General features: G+C 43.2%; 1 protein-coding gene across 1 annotated transcript in view; it reads right to left on the reverse strand.

Annotated features, from left to right (window-relative positions):
- Positions 1–5,748: 5,748 nt before the first annotated feature.
- The window catches only part of LOC138662326 (uncharacterized), a 38,236-nt gene continuing 22,426 nt past the window's right edge, over positions 5,749–21,558 (reverse strand). Inside the window, exons 3-6 of the mRNA XM_069747824.1 lie at positions 19,257–19,397; positions 17,434–17,499; positions 6,610–6,700; positions 5,749–6,110 (exon numbers count right to left, since the gene is read on the reverse strand). Of these exons, the coding sequence (XP_069603925.1) occupies positions 5,906–6,110; positions 6,610–6,700; positions 17,434–17,499; positions 19,257–19,397 (503 nt within the window). The 3' untranslated portion in view covers positions 5,749–5,905. The remainder of the gene's footprint in view (positions 6,111–6,609; positions 6,701–17,433; positions 17,500–19,256; positions 19,398–21,558) is intronic.

Consider the following 21,558-nt stretch of genomic DNA (forward strand, 5'->3'; position numbering starts at 1 on the left):
ACAGAGTCATGTGAGGTCTTGTTTTTTGCGGGACGAGTTGACGTTTTTATTGGTAACATTTTCGGGCACGTGGCATTTTTTCATCGCTTTTTATTCCGATTTTTGTGAGGCAGAATGACCAAAAACCAGCTATTCATGAATTTCTTTTGGGGGAGGCGTTTATACCGTTCCGCGTTTGGTAAAATGGATAAAGCAGTTTTATTCTTCGGGTCAGTACGATTACAGCGATACCTCATTTATATCTTTTTTTATGTTTTGGCGCTTTTATACGATGATGCTGCATGGCGGCTCTTTTTTTGCGGGACAAGATGACGTTTTCAGCGGTACCATGGTTATTTATATCTGTCTTTTTGATCGCGTGTTATTCCACTTTTTGTTCGGCGGTATGATAATAAAGCATTTTTTTTTGCCTCGTTTTTTTTTTTTTTCTTACGGTGTTTACTGAAGGGGTTAACTAGTGGGCCAGTTTTATAGGTCGGGCCGTTACAGACGCGGCGATACTAAATATGTGTACTTTTATTGTTTTGGTTTTTTTATTTAGATAAAGAAATGTATTTATGGGAATAATATTTTTTTTTTTCATTATTTAGGAACATTTTTCTTTATTTTTTTTTACACATTTGGAAACATTTTTTTTAACTTTTTTACTTTGTCCCGGGGAAGACATCACAGATCGGTGATCTGACAGTTTGCACAGCACTCTGTCAGATCACCGATCTGACTTACAGCACTGCAGGCTTCACAGTGCCTGCTCTGAGCAGGCTCTGTGAAGCCACCTCCCTCCCTGCAGGACCCGGATGCCGCGGCTATCTTGGATCCGGGTCTGGAGCAGGGAGGGAGGTAGGGAGACCCTTGCAGCAACGCGATCACATCGCTTTGCTGCGGGGGGCTCAGGGAAGCCCGCAGGGAGCCCCCTCCCTGCGCGATGCTTCCCTGTACCGTCGGCACATCACGATCATGTTTGATCGCGGTGTGCCGGGGGTTAATGTGCCGGGAGCGGTCCGTGACCACTCCTGGCACATAGTGCCGGATGTCAGCTGCGATAGGCAGCTGACACCCGTCCGCGATCGGCCGCTCTCCCCCCGTGAGCGCGGCCGATCGCGTATGACATACTATCCCCTCGGTGGTCATAGGGGCCCATCCCACCTCGACGGGATAGTACGTCTAATGTCAGTAAGGGGTTAAAGTGAGAATAATAACCGAAACAGCTCAAAATGTAAAAAAATACATTTCTGACATTTGAATAAAAATCTCAGTGACAATATATCTAACATTCTACTGTATTCAATAACAGTCATAATTCTTCTACTCATAGAGTCTACCAGATAGTTAATCAGTTGACGATTTTTTTGGGCAGCACCAACCACAGACTCTCGACACTGATCAGAGAGGGGACTGTTTTCCCTCACAGTAAAATTTCCCATATAGAAAGGGCCACAAGTTCTCAATAGGGTTTAGGTCAAGCGAGGAAGAGGCCGGGTCATTCTTGCCTCATTATTAAGGCATTTACTGGCAGCCGAGCAGTTGAGACTTCAATGCTGCAATGGAGCAGTGTCCTGCAGAAAAATCATGGATTTCTTGAAAGATGCAGACTTTTCCCTATACCACTGCTGGAAGAAAGTGCCTTCTAAAAACTGGCAGTAGGTTTGAGAGTTGATTTTGATTCCATCTTCAACCCCAAAAGGTCCAACTGGCTCATCTTTAACAATACCAGCCCATAGCAGTGCCCCAAGTCCACCTTGCTGGCGTCTGAGTAGAGGTGGAGGTTTGTGACCATGGTCCATCAAGAGTCACAATTCTCATCAGTCCATAAAACCCTTGAAAAATCTGTCTTCACATATTTCTTAACCAAGTATTGACATTTCGTCTTCTGTGACTTGTTTAGTGGTGGTCAGGTTTCAGTCTTCCTTACCTCGACCATATCTCCGAACACTGAAAAGCTTGCAGTTCTCTGCCTTGTTCAGTGGTGGTTGGGCTTAGCCTTCCTTAAGTCGGCCATGCCTCTGAGCACCTTGTACTTCTGTGTCTTTTTCAGTGCTGGTTGGTTCAGCCTTCCATACCTCGACCGTGTCTCTGACGCTTGAGCACGCTGTACTTCTATGTCTTGTTCAGTGGTGGTCGGGTTCAGTCTTCCATACCTCGATCGTGTCTCTGAGGCTTGAACACCCTGTACTTCTGTGTCTTGTTCAGTGGTGGTCGGGTTCAGCCTTCCTTACCTCAGCTGTGCCTCTGAGCCTTGATCACCCTGCACTTCTGGGCCTCCAGGGAGGTTGCAGTTCTATAATATGACAGCATTGGAAGATAATGGCTTCTTAGTCACTTCACATTTGATTCTTCTCACAACTTTGGCAGCTAATTTGCATCTTTCTGGCTCAACGCATTTGCTTGTGACCCCGTTCACTATTTGAAACAAAACTTTTGATAGTTCTGTGATCACGCCCCAATATTTTAGCAATTTCAGGAGTACTGCATTCCTCCCTAAGGCTTGTATCAATTTATTTTTCAGTTGGTTAAATCATTTTTTTGGCCCATTTTACCTGAATACAAATACATATCACCTGATCTCCTTCATCCAATAAGCATCGAGTTTATACAGCTTGGAGGTGGAAAATCGGCATACAAATGATGATCCGTTCAAAATACTCACTGCCTAATAATTCTGCACACAGTGTAGACACATGGATGTGTATAAATTAGGTGGAAAAATATTTAGAATTGAGAGTCCTCAGTGGTTGATACCTTTTAATGGCTAACTGATAAGATGGTAAAAAATTGCAAGCTTTCGAGACTACATACGTCTCTTTATCTTGATTAAACTGTTCATGGAACGTCTTTAGCTGTGGCTCAGACTCCATCCAGAAGATTAAAATGTCATCAATGTAGCGGTAGTACGCCAGAGTTTGAGTTTGACAGGAGACTGGCACAGCAATGGGAAGTAAAATGGCCCCACTGTATGCAAATCTTTTCATGGCCAAGCTTGAAAGCGACTTTTTGTCCTCATGTCCCATCAGGCCTCTGGCGTACTACCGCTACATTGATGACATTTTAATCATCTGGACGGAGTCTGAGCCACAGCTAAAGACGTTCCATGAACAGTTTAATCAGTTTTATCCTACCATCAACTTGACACTCAACTACTCCTGCAATGAAATTAACTTTTTGGACACCATCATTAAGCTGCAGAACAATAAAATAGAGACATCCCTGTATCAGAAGCCAATCGACCGTCCAACATACCTTAAATGGGACAGTTTCCATCCAAAACACATAAAAACTCTATTGTCTACAGCCATCCATCAGATACAATTGTATATGTTCCAACTCAATGGATAGGGATGAACACCATGGTCGCCTCAGAAAGACCTTTTTGAATCAGGGCTACCATCCAAGAACAATTGAAAATCAGATCACAAGAGCCACCAGAACATCAAGGAATCACCTGCTACATTACAAAGCTAAAGAAGAAAATAACCGGGTACCTCTAGTAGTCACCTACAATCCAAATCTGGAGGTGCTAAGGGGAGCTGCACAGAAATTACAACCTTTACTGCAAAAAGATGCCCATTTACAATCCATTTTTCCAGACCCCCCACTACTGTGTTTTAGGCAGCCCCCAAATTTAAGAAGCATCATTGTCAAGAGCTCCCTGTCCTCTCCAACAGCTGCAGGTACCTTTCCTTGCAACCAGAAAAAATGTAAAACCTGTCCATTTATAATGACCACGGACAAGATAAAGATCCCCAATTCATATCAGGACTACAAGATCCCAGGTACTTTCAGCTGAGTCACATCTAATGTGGTGTACCTAATTATTTGTACTAAATGTCCAACTGGGGGTCTGTATGTGGGGGAGACAGGGCAGAAACTGAGAACAAGGATGAACTCTCATCGCCATACAATAAGAGAAAAAAGAATGGATATACCTGTGGCAATACATTTCTGTCTCCCAAATCATAACATTATGGACATGAAATTACTTGTACTAAAAGGTAACTTCAAATCGCGGAAAGACAGGAGAGTCTGGGAATATAAACTGATGACGACCTTTGACACGCTAACTGCAGGAATTAATGTGTCACACGGATTTATGTCTTTTTACATCAACTAAGGAACTTGCCCATCAGACCATGTGGGGTCATCACAACAGAGACCCTAATCACAGTACAATAAAACAATCCTTATCTAAGAATTGGCCCAATATTTATGGACGTAACTGTTTATCACCCATGGTAATTCTGCTTCATGTCACCTGGCTTATCCATGGTTTTTCCCTTTTTTTTTTTTTCTATACTATGTTGTGCATAAATATGTGATTCTTCAGAATTTGTTTTAGTCTTTGCCTGATGAAGAGACGTATGTAGTCTCGAAAGCTTGCAATTTGTTACCATCTTTTCAGTTAGCCATTAAAAGGTATCAACCGTTTGATACCGTGCCGCACAAGAGGTTGGTACACAAAATGAGAATGCTTGGTCTGGGGGAAAATGTGTGTAAATGGGTTAGTAACTGGCTTAGTGATAGAAAGCAGAGGGTGGTTATAAATGGTATAGTCTCTAACTGGGTCGCTGTGACCAGTGGGGTACCGCAGGGGTCAGTATTGGGGCCTGTTCTCTTCAAGATATTCATTAATGATCTGGTAGAAGGTTTACACAGTAAAATATCGATATTTGCAGATGATACAAAACTATGTAAAGCAGTTAATACAAGAGAAGATAGTATTCTGCTACAGATGGATCTGGATAAGTTGGAAACTTGGGCTGAAAGGTGGCAGATGAGGTTTAACAATGATAAATGTAAGGTTATACACATGGGAAGAGGGAATCAATATCACCATTACACACTGAATGGGAAACCACTGGGTAAATCTGACAGGGAGAAGGACTTGTGGATCCTGGTTAATGATAAACTTACCTGGAGCAGCCAGTGCCAGGCAGCAGCTGCCAAGGCAAACAAGATCATGGGGTGCATTAAAAGAGGTCTGGATACACATGATGAGAGCATTATACTGCCTCTGTACAAATCCCTAGTTAGACCGCACATGGAGTACTGTGTCCAGTTTTGGGCACCGGTGCTCAGGAAGGATATAATGGAACTAGAGAGAGTACAAAGGAGGGCAACAAAATTAATAAAGGGGATGGGAGAACTACAATACCCAGATAGATTAGCGAAATTAGGATTATTTAGTCTAGAAAAAAGACGACTGAGGGGCGATCTAATAACCATGTATAAGTATATAAGGGGACAATACAAATATCTCGCTGAGGATCTGTTTATACCAAGGAAGGTGACGGGCACAAGGGGGCATTCTTTGCGTCTGGAGGAGAGAAGGTTTTTCCACCAACATAGAAGAGGATTCTTTACTGTTAGGGCAGTGAGAATCTGGAATTGCTTGCCTGAGGAGGTGGTGATGGCGAACTCAGTCGAGGGGTTCAAGAGAGGCCTGGATGTCTTCCTGGAGCAGAACAATATTGTATCATACAATTATTAGGTTCTGTAGAAGGACGTAGATCTGGGGATTTATTATGATGGAATATAGGCTGAACTGGATGGACAAATGTCTTTTTTCGGCCTTACTAACTATGTTATGTTACTATGTTATGTTAACCACTGAGGACTCTCAAATCTAAATATTTTTATATCTACTGGCTAACACGGTACCAAGATATATTTCTTTCCTGTATAAATTAGGTGGGAAGTTAGGAATCTAACGATCTTAAAAGTCAAGATGGTCAAGAAAAGACATTGTTGTGATTTCAAATACTAAAAATAAGAGGATGAATATTTATTGGTTGGGATTACAGAAATGTAATGGTTATTCAACCCTTAGAAAGTCAAAGAGAGAGTATTAATTGAGGAGTCTGGGTCAGCCATGGCTTGGTCACGATGTGTATAAATCTAGGTCATCCTCTTACTGCTGATCATACAGCGGAGTGATTGTTCCGTCCTTCCACTCGATCAGGATCTCTCCATGCCTCAGGGTCGTTGAGTTAGAATCTGGACCCGGATAATCAGACAGGTCGACCTTGCCGGTTAAAGGGGATTGCTCATAGGGAGAACCAAATTTATGGTGAGGTTTGACATGATTTGGTAGTGCTGATAAAAGTTTCCGTTTCCTGGAAGGTAAAATAATATTTTAATATTACACCTTTAAATTTATGTATAACATTTGCTAAATATTCTGTACTAGCCTTGTAATGAGTATTTAAAGAGGAATTGTCATCAGGTCAAAAGTGGCCAGTTCCTGTCTCTATTATATTCCTGCTACTCCCTTGTGTTATCTGTTTTCTGTTTTTTAAAAATCCGCCATACCGTTCCAGAGATATTGGCCTTTTTATTTAGTGTTAATGTTTCTGGCCTTTACTAAGGGGCGTGGCTCACAGGGTAATAATGTGTAAAAGCCCAAAGACACGCCCAGGAGAATTATGTGAGCCACGCCCCTTTAGTAAAGGTCCTAAAAATTAGTGCAAGATAAAAAGACCCATATTTCTGGCACTATATGGTGGATTTTTAAAAAGAAAAAAATGGAATCTTCAGGACAGCGTCAGGAATAAAATAAGAGCAAAAACTACCCACTTTGGACCTGGTGACAGGTTCTCTTTAAATCAGACTTACTTGTTGACACGGACATTCAGTACAAGTATGATCACCCCTAGGATGAATGTAAAGGGGCTTAAAATCAACATGGCGATTCTCCATCCACTGCCTGTGAGAAGAGGAGGAATATTAATAATAATAATAATAATAATAATTTTATTTATATAGCGCCAACATATTCCGCAGCGCTTTACAAATTATAGAGGGGACTTGTACAGACAATAGACATTACAGCATAACAGAAATCACAGTTCAAAATAGATACCAGGAGGAGTGAGGGCCCTGCTCGCAAGCTTACAAACTATGAGGAAAAGGGGAGACACGAGAGGTGGATGGTAACAATTGCTTTAGTTATTCGGACCGGCCATAGTGTAAGGCTCAGGTGTTCATGTAAAGCTGCATGAACCAGTTAACTGCCTAAGTATGTAGCAGTACAGACACAGAGGCTATTAACTGCATAAAGTGTATGAGAACATGATACGAGGAACTTTTTTTTTTATTTTTTTTTTTTACGATAGGCCACACCGGGATCATTAGGTTAATGTGTTGAGGCGGTAGGCCAATCTGAACAAATGAGTTTTTAGGGCACGCTTAAAACTGTGTGGATTGGGGATTAATCGTATTAACCTGGGTACTGCATTCCAAAGAATCGGTGCAGCACGTGTAAAGTCTTGGAGACGGGAGTGGGAGGTTCTGATTATTGAGGATGCTAACCTGAGGTCATGAGCGGAGGGCACGGGTAGGGTGGTAGACTGAGACCAGAGAGGAGATGTAGGGTGGTGCTGAGCCATGGAGTGCTTTGTGGATGAGGGTAGTAGTTTTGTACTGGATTCTGGAGTGGATGGGTAGCCAGTGTAATGACTGGCACAAGGTAGAGGCATCGGTGTAACGGTTGGTGAGGAATATGATCCTGGCTGCAGCATTCAGGACAGATTGGAGCGGGGAGAGTTTGGTAAGAGGGAGGCCGATTAGTGGAGAGTTACCATAGTCCAGAATATTGAATAATGTTGAATGATAGTCCACAATACTTTGTAAATTACTTTCATCATATAACTCTATAGGGATCAGAATTTTGTTTTTATAATACACAGCCCCAAATCAAACCACATGCGTCATTGAAAGAGGGGGTAGACCCCCGAAGTGTAAGGAAATGATTGCACAGTTGTAACTTAGAGTGAATATGTTTTTCATTATTCACTGTTTTTGCGTATTTGAAAGAAAGCCAAGATAAAAACTTTTCTAAAGTGCTAGAGAAACTTCTTGAGTGGTGTCCTTTCTAATATACTGTATACAAGGTCCCTTGCTTTCATTTGCAGGACTACAGAGTTTACAAAATGTTTTTGGCCTGCAGCCTCCAGTAGGGGGAGCTCTCTGTATACAGCTCTCACAGAACTCAGTATCCAACAGGTTTTCAGATTTCAGAAAACCCCCAGCCCCCTGCAGCTATTTGTTTAGTAAGAAAAAACCTTCCGTTCAGCACTAAGATTACGACTCTGCTAGAGGTGCCTGATTGGTTGCAGTGCTGTCCACGTGACTTCAGCGCTGCAGACAACTAGTAGCGTCAGAAACTCTGTGCTGGACCCGGGGAGGGTGATTCAAGATTTTTTTTTTTTAAACAAACTGCAGCCGGGGGACCTCGGAAAACCCCCTTTAATAATCAGTCTTCAGTAAGGTAAAAATTTGAATTGACCAACCAAGCTGTACGATATGCAGACTTTATGGAAAATTGGTGCATGGCTGGACAGTTTTCTTTTTAGTTTTTTGTTTTTTTTCAAATCTGTGCCATTTAAGAGATATCTTTTTTTTGGGGACATAGCATAGTGAGGAATTATTTGCTTGACAAGTGTCAGTTTTTAATGGCACAGTCTATTGTAGCATATTATGCACTTGTGGCGCCCCAGGGTCCTGGTTGTCACAGTGACGCTGCTTTCCTCACAGGGAGAGTGATGTTACCTTTGGAAGTGATGAAGGATATCTTTTATCAGGTAACCACAATGCACACAACATGTTCCCACTCCAGGCCACAAGGGGGAGCTTTTGATCCTATTTCTAGGCGACTCCCCTGCATATGCATATATTCTGGTTTGGAGGGAAGTTAGTCAGATTCTGTCAGAGGACAGAGGAGAGAGCAGTCAGACATGAAGTGTCAGAAGGACTGAAGGAGCCGTGAAGCCAGAGCCACTACAGCTCCTAAAGAAAGAGACATACAGAAGGAAACAACATCGTTCAGTGAGCGTTCCGGAGAGCGAAGCACAGGAGAGTGATATCAGGGGAGACCAGCTATGAGCAGGCTGCCTCCCTCTGAAGCGCAGATAACCGGTATCCGGACCACCGAGGTTGTAAGGGACTCTATGACTTACAGCAGAGAGTGGCAAGTTACCTGTCCACCACACACACCTGAAGACACAGTAACACATAGAGCCCGGGGCGTGATAGAGTCCCTGTAAAAAGGCTCGAGTTACCTGTCATACAGGCATTGTCCTATCCTACATGGGGGACAGAGAGAAGAACTGTGAGGACCTTATCTGAAGCCATAGGCGGTAAGGGACTACAACACCACCACGCTAGAGGAAGGCTTTTAACTCCACCTGGTAAAGGGGAACTCTGGATCTGCTTCCAAGCCAGCCGGAACCTGCCAGCCCTGTGATCTGGTGCCCTCGACTGTGGCTGCCTGAAGTCTTCAGTAAACCAGGTAAAGAGACTGCAAACCTGTGTCCTTGTTCTTTACTGCACCATTCACCATCTTCCATCTACACACCGGGAGCCCTGGGGATATACTTCACCTGTGGGAAGGTATACCATCTAGCTGCCATAACCTCACCCCAGTGGACCCCTTAAAGCAGCGTTGGTCTCCACTGACCGAATACCACAGGTGGCGTCACGAACATAAACTTTATTCAATTTCCCCTTTTACATGGGCGCCCAGGGCCACGGACCGGGTCGCCACCGTGACATCCCCCTGTGAACACTGGACCCGGTACCGGGTACCCCACGGCCCTGGTGGGCGACTCATCTTGGAGTCACGAACAGGATGGACCGACCCTGAGAATCGGGTCATGTGCGCCTAAAAGACTGTGTTGTGCTGAGAGACTGTACATTGTGAATTGCCGCCAAAACGTCCGCCATTATAGTGCCACGAGGAACGCTGGAAAAGACAAGTGCGCCATCATGGGTGAGAACTAACTGTGTGGCGCGAAAATAATGGCCGCCCACTTCAAATACTTCTGTACCATGTGGACATGCCCATCAGCAACTGAGATCCACCTCCTGATCCTGAATGGCGGAAGAAAGAAAAAGAAGAAGCTCCGCCCCCGAAGGAGAGAGCGGGAACTGGAGGAGGACGCAGGAAGCAATGTGGAGGACACCACGGCGAGCAACCTGGACCCGGAGTGTGGGGTGGAAGCTGAGGACTCCCCCAGCCACCAGGATGGAAGCTGCGGCGAGCTGTCACCAGAAGTCCCGGAGTTCCAGCAAGCCAGAGTGAAAGAACTCACCGACCAGCTCCTGCAGATGCAGCTGAACTCTGAGGCCACGTGGAAGCGTGTTATGATGTGGTGGTTTAGGAGCAACATGGAACTAGCTCTGAAGGAAGTGGTAACTGTACTGACCGCAGTCCCTAAGCTCAACACAACACTAGAAGTAGCCGTGGGGTGCTTCTAACTCTCCCTAGGCACCTCGTCACCGCCTAAGAGCTAACTACCCCTAAAGATAGAAGCAGGAAAACTATCTTGCCTCAGAGAAAATCCCCAAAGGATAGATTAGCCCCCCACAAATAATGACTGTGAGTGGAGAGGGAAAAGACATACACAGAATGAAACCAGGATGAGCACAGGAGGCCAGTCTAACTTGATAGATAGGACAGGATGGAATACTGTGCGGTCAGTATAAAACACTACAAAAATCCACGCAAAGTTTACTAAAAATCTCCACACCTGACTAAAGGTGTGGAAGGTAAATCTGCTTCCCAGAGCTTCCAGCAAGACAGAATTAATTCATACTGATAACGCTGGACAAACATAGAAGCACAGAACGGAAAAGTCCACAAACAGTGAACAGAAAAGAGAAAGCAAAAACTTAGCTTTGCTGAACTGGTCAGGATAACAGGGAACTCCAAAGAGATGTGAATCCAACCAGGAACCATTTACAAGTGGCACTGGCTGAAGGACAGAGCCAGGCATAAATAGCCGAGCAGAAAAGACGATCAGTGGAAGCAGCTGAAGACAGCTAACTCCAAAGAGCAGCCATACCACTAGAAACCACAAGAGGGAGCCCAAGAGCAGAACTCACAAAAGTGCCACTTACAACCACCGGAGGGAGCCCAAGAGCGGAATTCACAACAGAAGGCGGCGCAAGGAGAAAAGCTGCAGGAACCGAGTCCTGTTCGACGGCCCCTGACAGCAGTAGAGACCGGCTCCGGAGACACCGCAGCAGCAGGTAAGGAGACCGACCCTGCCCCGGTAGCCAAGGAATTCCTAGTGGGCCCACTAGCTGCAATACCCCGTTATGGATCTGGATGGATTCAGATCCTGGGGGAATGGGACCAGGCCACAGGGATGGAAAGTTTTATGAAGGCCCCAATCCAGCCTGCCGGGAGAATTCTACGCGGAATGGACTGTATACCGCTGGGTGAACCCTGGGACAGATCTTATGGGGTTCCCAGGGGCAGAAAAGAAGGAAGGAGATGTCCTAGAGATTCTGAGCTGGAAGGAATACCAACAACAACTTGCCCGTAAATGGGAGGCTAAGGAGGAGGAGTCCCAGGCCCGGCGCAAAGCCTTTGACGAGAGGGACCTATGTGCCAAGGCCCAGGCCCACAAGGACCGCCAGACAAACCAGGTTGGAGTTTCATTAAGGAGCCAGGCCTGTACGCTGAGATCTTTGTTAATAGGAGGGACGTGGAGTCCCACCTCTGGGAAGGACACCTGGACAGGGACCTTTACCCCGGCGATCGTGTCACGTACACCAGACATCTTGGTGAAAAAGGGTGGTATGCTTTAAATTTGAAAAAGCAAAGAGACATTGCCCCAAAGCTGGCTAAACCAAAGGCACCAGTAGCGCCACCTAGCGCCAAAGTAGCCACCACCACTAATACTCCCACTGTGACCCCAGCTTGCACCTCCAAGACTACAGTGTGCACCATAACCACCACTGAGACAGCAGTGGCAGCCTCACCAGCCATTACGTGTACCCAGGCTACACAGACTGAACTGATAACCACGTGCAGCTGCACTCAGACCCGCATAGTGGGAACTGACAACATGTTCATCATCCCTGGAATCAGGTTGGAACCTAATATGAGTGAGCGTAGCGTCCAGGTGCTACCAAAAGAACCATAAGACTAAATCTGAAAAGCAATATGACTGTTAATAAGTTATCTGTTTGAAAGTTTGTTTTACCTGGCCAAGGTTTTAAGCACTAAAGAATCTAACAGTTTAAAGGACATTCGGATCATGGACAGTGAATGATTCACAAACTCTGTTGCATATAGCTGGCACCTATTTAGGTGCTTCCTACTGGTTTTACAAAGAAGCTTTAAAGAAACTGTTTCTAATATTGCTCTGAAAGTTGCCTTGTTTTACAGAGACCTGAAGAAAAACCCGTTTGGTGCGGCAGGATTCTGGGTCTGGATACACGCCTTGTAGCCCACCTAAAGCCTACGTTGAGGGTTGATGACGGGTCCCTCACATCGTTGCTGCTGTATAAAGTTATTAATGGACTTGAATATTAACTTGAATGATAAATTTCACCTTTAAAAATGCTACCTCAGTATAAAAAGTTAAATGTGTTGCACTTTAAGGTAGCCATAATGTTTGATCCAGTTAGAGAAAGTGAGAAAAATACTAATGACTTGGAAAAAAAAAAAGAAAAAACATGTTGCACCCTTAAAGGGAATGTTGATTTGTTGCACTTTAATAAAATGATAGCATTTGAAAGTGTCAGAAAAGTTAGTTAGAACTGTATTTTATAAGCCAGATATTGTTATGTGCAGAAAGTATTGATGTCTAATGTTGCACTTTTGAATTAAGCGGACCTGATGCAGTATACCCGTAAGGGTAGTCACCGTTTGTCGGAAAAGTTCTGCACTTTGAAGAAAATAAAGAAAATGTTTGTTTTGCACTTTGAAGCCTTAAGAGATAGTATACCCGTAGAGGGTAATTGCCTTTCATAGTTAGTTATCATACTGTTTTCTATTTTCGGAAAGTACGCGTACTAAGTATAAATGGTCTTGTAATGTTCACGCATCAATTCCTCCCATAAAGGGAAGCTCCAGTTTACACTATTAACTTGTTCTATTTGTTTACAGCATTTAAAAATTTGTGTATCTTTTTGCTAATATGTATTGTTGTTCTTCTTTTCCCAGTACTGGAGTACTGGATTTAACGGGGGGGGAGTGTGGCGCCCCAGGGTCCTGGTTGTCACAGTGTCGCTGCTTTCCTCACGGGGAGAGTGGTGTTACGTTTGGAAGCGATGAAGGATACCTTTTATCAGGTAACCACAATGCACACAACATGTTCCCACTCCAGGCCACAAGGGGGAGCTTTTGATCCTATTTCTAGGTGACTCCCCTGCATATGCATATATTAAGGTTTGGAGGGAAGTTAGTCAGATTCTGTCAGAGGACAGAGGAGAGAGTAGTCAGACATGAAGTGTCAGAAGGACTGAAGGAGCAGTGTAGCCAGAGTTGCTACAGCTCCTAAAGAAAGAGTCATACAGAAGGAAAAAACATCGTTCAGTGAGCGTGCAGGAGAGCAAAGCACAGGAGAGCTGCAAGCAGGCTGCCTCCCTCTGAAGCCCAGATAACCGGTAGCCGGAACACTAAGGTTGTAAGGGACTCTACGACTTACAACAGAGACGGACAGGACAGCTGAACTGCAAGTTACCTGTCCACAACACACACCTAAAGACACAGTAACACATAGAGCCCGGAGCGTGATAGAGTCCCTGTAAAAAGGCTCGAGTTACCTGTCATACAGGTATTCTCCTATCCTATATGGGGGACAGAGAGAAGAACTGTGAGGACCTTATCTGAAGCCATAGGCGGTAAGGGACTACAACACCACCGCGCTAGAGGAAGGCTTTCAACTCCACCTGGTAAAGGGGAACTCTGGATCTGCTTCCAAGCCAGCCGGAACCTGCCAGCCCTGTGATCTGGTGCCCTCGACTGTGGCTGCCTGAAGTCTTCAGTAAACCAGGTAAAGAGACTGCAAACCTGTGTCCTTGTTCTTTACTGCACCATTCACCATCTTCCATCTACACACCGGGAGCCCTGGGGATATACTTCACCTGTGGGAAGGTATACCATCTAGCTGCCATAACATCACCTCAGAGGACCCCTTAAAGCAGCGTCGGTCCCCACTGACTGAATACCACAGGTGGCGTCACGAACATAAACTTTATTCAATTTCCCCTTTTACATGGGGCCCAGGGCCACGGACCGGGTTGCCACCGTGACATCCTCCTGTGAACACCAGACCGGGTATCGGGTACCCCATGGCCCTGGCGGGTGACTTACACTAAAATACAGCAAAACATTATTTCTGGGCTTCAGATTAAGAAAGAAGAAAAAAAGCTATTTTGCCATTGGTTTCGGGGTTACCTTTTTACTGTAGTCAAAGTGCAGTAAAAATTACATGTTTTTTTGTAGCTCTGGAAAAGTACAACAATATCACATACCATATATATTATTTCTTTATGGTTTACTAATTTTACAAGCTAAAAATCTTTTAAAAAGAAAAATGTATTTATTTTACTCACAGAGCCACCATGCTAACCACTAAGCCATTGTGCTAACCACTGAGCCACCGGGCTAACCACTGAGCCACCGGGCTAACCACTGAGCCCCCGGGCTAACCACTGAGCCACCGGGCTAACCACTGAGCCACAGTGCTGCCTTTTGTTTAATTTTTTTGCCATGTTTTGAAACCTATAACTTTTTTTGAGAACTTGTTTTTTTTCCCTTTTTTTTATAGTGGGGTGAGCTGAGTATTGGCGCTATTTTATTTTAGCATACAGTTTATACAACTTTTGCTCAATGTTATACCATTTTTTGGCGAGGTGAATGAAAAACAGCAATTCTGGCATTTTTTATTTATACTATGCTGGATAAAAAAATATATTTTAATAATTTGTACCTTTCCTTACGCAATAATGGCAAGTATGCTTAATCTAATATATAATTGCCTAGAATACTACTTCCTGCAATTTGTGCCAACTTCCTGTCCGGAGCTAATGTCCGGAGCTAATGTCCAGAGCTAATGTCCGGAGCTAATGTCCGGAGCTAATGTGCGGAGCTAATGTCCGGAGCTAATGTCCGGAGCTAATGTGCGGAGCTAATGTCCGGAGCTAATGTGCGGAGATAATGTCCGGAGCTAATGTCCGGAGCTAATGTGCGGAGATAATGTCTGGAGCTAATGTCCGGAGCTAATGTGCGGAGATAATGTCCGGAGCTAATGTCCGGAGCTAATGTCCGGAGATAAGTGACGTCAACAGTGTCCAGTGTCTGATTGGTTGCTGCCTGCTGCGAGCGACCAATCAGAAACGTGCCGTACTGTGACAAATTTAATAATTTGTACCTTTCCTTACGCAATAATGGCAAGTATGCTTAATCTAATATATAATTGCCTAGAATACTACTTCCTGCAATTTGTGCCAACTTCCGTGGCTTTGTCCGGAGCTAATGTCCGGAGCTAATGTCCGGAGCTAATGTCCGGAGCTAATGTGCGGAGCTAATGTCCGGAGCTAATGTCCGGAGCTAATGTCCGGAGCTAATGTGCGGAGATAATGTCCGGAGCTAATGTCCGGAGCTAATGTCCGGAGATAAGTGACGTCAACAGTGTCCAGTGTCTGATTGGTTGCTGCCTGCTGCAAGCGACCAATCAGAAACGTGCCGTACTGTGACACACTCCGCCCGCCATATTGGTGTGATTTTTGAATTTTTACCTCACAGCAAGTTTCTACTGCGTGGAGGCGGGCCCAGTGACGTTGCTCTTCAAGCTCCTGCCGAATTTCGTCAAAAAAATTATAATACCATTTACCAAAACTATATATATTTAGTTGTGAAGTGGTTCAGTGACATTTTCACACCAATTTTGAACTTTTGTTTGGTGTTTTCTCCATATACTGCCTATTATTCACTGACTGTTATACTGAGAGACTGCCGTTTATTAACCTCTTCTTTGCCACATTGGGTATATTGCTCTATTATTTGCCACATAAGGACATTGTCCATTATTGCCCAGCAATTTCTCTGCAATATAAACTGCCTATTTATTAATATCTGCATTCCTGCAAAGAACTATTGCCTATTATTAACTGGCTATTTTCCTACTACCTGACACTGCCTCTTATTAACCTGTTGTTTGCCACCACCACGCTTAAAGCTGTTTAGCTTAGCCAACATGAGCTCTAATAGTAAGGATACTAATGACACAGAGCCCAAAGCTGCTGATGGCGCACGTAAGATTAGGTCTGATAGAAAGTATACTAATAATGCAGAGCAAAAAGACGCCGATGCCGCACGTAAGCGCAAACAGCGTGCTAACAAGAGTACAGAGGATAGATGCAAGCGCATGGACACTGTTAAGTATACTAATGACAAAGGCTACCGTGATGTGGTTGATGGGCATGCTTATATTAGCCCATCGGTGTACTATGAACGTTGATTTCTTAAATTTTACACTTCTGTAAAAATAAACACAAAAAATTTGGGTACACAAAAAGGCTTTTATTTCTGTTGTACCTATTAGAATTATTTAAAATGAAGGCTTAGCTAAGCCCAAGAGATGATTAAAAACGTTTCATACCAACCCATCAGATGTAAAATTACTGTGAAAATACCTGATGGGCACACAAGTATGCGCCAGTATGGGTACTAAGAGGCTTTCCACATAATAATGAAATATTTTAAAATGTCATAGAACATACCAATATACATAGTTATTGATACATATTATTTATTATTTACATTATTGTTCTTAAGCAAAGAACCGTTGTTGTGGCATTTGCCACAACACGCAAAGTTGTCGTCTGATGTCTTTCATCCCTCCCCTCATAAGCATGTTCACGGATCCTGTGTAACTGTACCTTAAATAACAAGAATTGTCAAGAGCTGGTGAGTGCAGCCATTTTTTGTTTCTTACTATTATTTATTAATTGTATTATTCTTACATTTGAATAAATAAAGTATATATGGATTCTAGACTCCCGATTCTTTAGAATCGGGCTGCCATCTAGTTTTGTATATTTAGGAAAGGGAGGCGATTTAAGCTTTGTTGTGTTTTTCGAAAAAAAATATTGTCTACATCTTCTTAGAGGACTAGAACCTGCAAATCCTTAATTTGCTGGTACAGTACATAGCAGTACTTTTCAGTTGACAAAGAGGGGGCACCCTACTCAGCCTAACCCCTTGTATGACATGACCGCTATTGACTTTGGTTAAATTCCCACAATTGGAATAATCTCTGACAACAGTAGCAGGAGACAGATGTCACCTGTGTATCACAGCCAGCATCAGCTATGTCTGGAGTAGGAATGCATCCATACAACATACTGTATATGTAAGTCACATGTCATAAAGGGGTTAAAAATTGTGCATGGTTAAAATAAAAAAAATACATAATTGGAATTGCCGCTGAAGTATCAACCAAAAGATTATAGTTGAATAAAAATTTTACCAAATGCTAAAAAAGGGAACAAAAATTTAAAAAAAAAACAGTTGTGATATTGCTGGGTTTTTTTTTACTATGTTTCCACTAAAAAATAATAAAAGTTAACCCATAAATTGTATAAATCACAAAAACTTACGCTACAAAAAAAAAACAAGCCATCTAAAACGTAACTCACCATCTTCCTCCACGACATAGATCCTTTCAGTTAAATTCTCCCAGGAACTGACCTCCCACTCATCACCTAAAAAAGCATTAATGGCGAAAAGCAAATGAGACACCTACATGAATTCATACGTGACATTGCAGATACTGTACAGCTCCATATCTCGGGTCTACCACTGATAGGCTTAGCTAAAATACACATTCCAGACTTGATTTGGGTTGGGTTGACAAGGACCGACAGATCCATTCCTTCCAGGCATATTATAAGGTCAGTGTCACACTTGCGAGTGCAATGCGAGAAACTCGCCTCAATACCCGGCACTGCCGCCGGCACTCAGGACCGGAGCGTTCAGCTGCACAGAAATACATGTAGCCGCACACTCCGGTCCCGAGTGCCAGCGGCAGTGACGGGTATTGATGCCAGAGACTTGCGCGAGTTTCTCTCATTGCACTCCCAAGTGTGACCCCGGCCTAAGTGGCAGTCTCTGTGCCAAGCAAGACAAGCTTAGCTGTACTCCAAAGCAGGGTCTTCATGATGGGCCCTATCCTCACTCTTTGTCCCTGCTTTTCAGCTAGAAGTCAGATGAACAGTTCTCAATGTATCTGGCACAACATTTCTTGTTTCCAGGCATTACTATCCATCCCTCCTGGACTATCCCTACATTTAAATTAATTGGTTGTGGACTAAGAACACCTAGTGTTCGAAACGCGTTCAGCTGTATCATGGTCGTCCTTCCGTTCATTGGATATTGCTGATTTTTGACATGCAGTGTTTCCTCTTTTTTAAAATAATTTGGAATAAAAACTTTTGATTTTATATACTTTCCTGAGCTGGATTCCTCTTTCATTCTCATCTATCCCTACATTTACTGGTTCTGTCAGCCGCGGAGATTTCCCATCCAGTTCCGCAGTACACCTGAGATCCGTTACCTTCCCTTCACGTGGTTCCTTTTCCATCTTCCTCTGTACATCAGAGGATGAGGCACTCTTCGTGACATCTGTATCCAGCCTTGAGCTCCGGACGTTGCATGAATGTCCGCAGGGAATTTCTGTAAGGCCTCCTACTGCCCCGAACAATGGATTATCATTTTCGCTATCAGTCCACTGCACCCTGAATTTGGCCTTGGTTAACAAACTTCCCTATCTGACTGTCTATAAGGAAACAGTCCCTTTTCACTGCGGCTTTCACTCCCACTATGGGCTAGATCCAAACTTTAACTATATCTGTCTTTCACTAACACTATGCACTACATTTCTATATACTAAGCACATTACACTTACAATGCTTATCAAAGTCTATCTTACCCTATAGTCACTACCTTATGCCCTAAAACTGAACCTATGTCTTACTCTCTCTCTCTCTCTCTCTCTCTCTCTCTCTCTATATATATATACAAAATACACATAACATTATTCACACGTTGCTACAATGCGATTTGTGGCTTCTGGAGTACAAACGTGGCAGTACAGTCCACCACTCCTACATTAATACCAGAGGAGGTCAGTTATGGAGACAGCAGAGCGTTGGGGACGTTTCTGCCCTCTGCTCCTCAGCACTCGGGGATCCCGCTCTGTAACGTTACAGGGTCTCCACTTCATGGCTGAGTTACTGCGGCTCCTTCCGTTTTGCAATAATATCACTCACAGGTGATGGAGGGAAGATTTAGGACAAAGAAATGTCCTGACCTGACTTGTTCCCCTGGTGGCTCCTATTACAGCTGGTATCAGCGAGCTCTTTAATAAAATAATGTCTACCTCTTTGTAAGAGTAATACTTCATAGAGAAATTCCATAATAAAGACAATCATTCATATTTATAGCATTCCATTATACTTACTGGTGTCTGTTGTGTAAGTCAGTGCAGGCATCTGCGTCGCTGTGATCCTCTCGCTCATGTCTGGCAGACGGAGAGTAGATTGTATTTCATCTGTGATGTTGCTGGACTTTTCTACAACAGTCACTGTTATATGATGGATCACTGAGCAAGGGAAGATATATGCAAGAAGATTTATACACTGTATATATACCGTTTTTCATTAAGTTTTCTATTTTATACATACAATATTATGCTATGTATCTACTTATACTGTCATTTTTCCGTATATTCCTTTTTTATACATTTGTGTATGGATTCATAGAGTCTCTTTATCTGTTTGTATTTACTGACCTAGTCAGACTCATTACTGATATATTCCTTTGCTCCTCACATAGCGACAGTTTACGAAAAAAATTGCCAAATCGAAACATCACTACAGTCACAATTAAGGCGTACTACAGAATTATTCAATGTAACGTGCACTACGTTAATAAACTTTACAATTTTGCTTGAACTGAGTGTGCAGTGAATATTTTCAACTACATACTGGGACTCCACTTACACCTCAATTATACTAGGTGTGCGCACTTTGAGCTTCATTACAGATTAGGAAACACTGACAGTGCTTCCTCCTCTGGACCCAGCTCTGCTATGTAGTGTAGCCAGGATGCAGAAAATATGTTGTTAATATTTTAACCTCCGGAGCTTTTTTGTTTTTTTCGTTTTTGTTTTTCACTCCCCTTCTTTCCAGAGCCATAACTTTTTTTATTTTTCCGTCAATATGGCCATGTGAGGGCTTATTTTTTGCGGGACGAGTTGTACTTTTGAACAATACCATTGGTTTTACCATGTCATGTAACAGAAAATGGGAAAAAAAATTCCAAGTGCGATGAAATTGCAAAAAAAGCGCAATCCCACACTGGTTTTTTGTTTGGCTTTTTTGCTAGGTTCACTAAATGCTAAAAATGACCTGCCATTATGATTCTCCAGGTCATTACGAGTTCATAGACACCAAACATGTTATTTTATATCTAAGTGGTGAAAAAAATTCCAAAGTTTGCTAAAAAAAAAAATAAAATAAAAAATTGTGCAATTTTCCAATACCCGTAGCGTTTCCATTTATCGTGATCTGGGGTCGGGTGATGGCTTATTCTTTGCATGCCGAGCTGATGTTTTTAATTATACTACTGTTGTGCAGATACGTTCTTTTCATTGCTCATTATTGCGTGTTAATGCAATGTCGTGGGACGAAAAAAAAAGTAATTTTGGCGTTTTGATTTTTTTCTTGCTATGCCGTTTAGCAATCAGGTTAATCCTTTTTTTATTGATAGATGGGGCGATATGTGTAGGTTTGATTTTTTTATTGTTTTATTTTGATTGGGGCAAAAGGGGGGTGATTTGAACATTTATATTTTTTTCATTTATTTAAACACTTTTTTTTTTATTCTGACATGCTTCAATAGCCTCCATGGGAGGCTAGAAGCATCCACTACTCGATCGCCTCTGCTACATAGAGGTGATGCACAGATCACCTCTAGGCAGCAGAATTACAGGCTTGCTATGAGCGCCGACCACAGGGTGGCGCTCATAGCAATCTGCCATCAACCACCATAGAGATCTCGAGGAGACCGCTGGTTGTGATGGCAACGCACCGATGACCCCCTATCACGTAACGGGGGTCAGCGGTGCGCGTACTTTCGGCAGTGCGCTTGTTAAATGCCGCTGTCAGAGTTTGACAGCGGCATTTAACTAGTTATTGGGGGTAGGCGGATCGCGATTCCGCTCGCGCCAATTACGGGCACATGTCAGCTGTTGAAAACAGCTGACATGTCATGGTTTTGAGGTGGGTTTCCCGCCGGAGCCCACCTCAAAGCGGGGGATACTACCAGCTAACGTACTATTCCATCAGCTGGCAGAAAGGGGTTAAAGTACCCTTCCTATCCAGGTCTTTTAGGATATTATGGGGGCACAGTATGAGAAATAAATAAAAATTATTTCATAAAAATAAAAATGAGATACCGCCAGTCTGAAAATCTGCCTCTCGCCCTGCTCTCATAATAAAATAAATTTACCAATTTATAAAAATAATTTCTATGGAAAGGGAAACGCAAGGTAATTTTTTTTTAGCAGTCCTACTGCTCAGTGTATAAATGGCGTCACTAAATGCCTCGGTTCACCGTTCAACCTACTTATTTAGATTACTGCCACTCATTCTATATTGAATGACAGTGTTGACTTGCCCAAAGCCAGTGCAGTCTGAAGATAAATCTCCATTCTGTAATCACTGAGCAGAAGAGAGCACAGAAATCACTCTCTCCTCACT

The sequence above is a fragment of the Ranitomeya imitator genome, chromosome 1, assembly GCF_032444005.1.
Source record: "Ranitomeya imitator isolate aRanImi1 chromosome 1, aRanImi1.pri, whole genome shotgun sequence".
In the NCBI taxonomy this organism is placed as follows: Eukaryota; Metazoa; Chordata; class Amphibia; order Anura; family Dendrobatidae; genus Ranitomeya; species Ranitomeya imitator.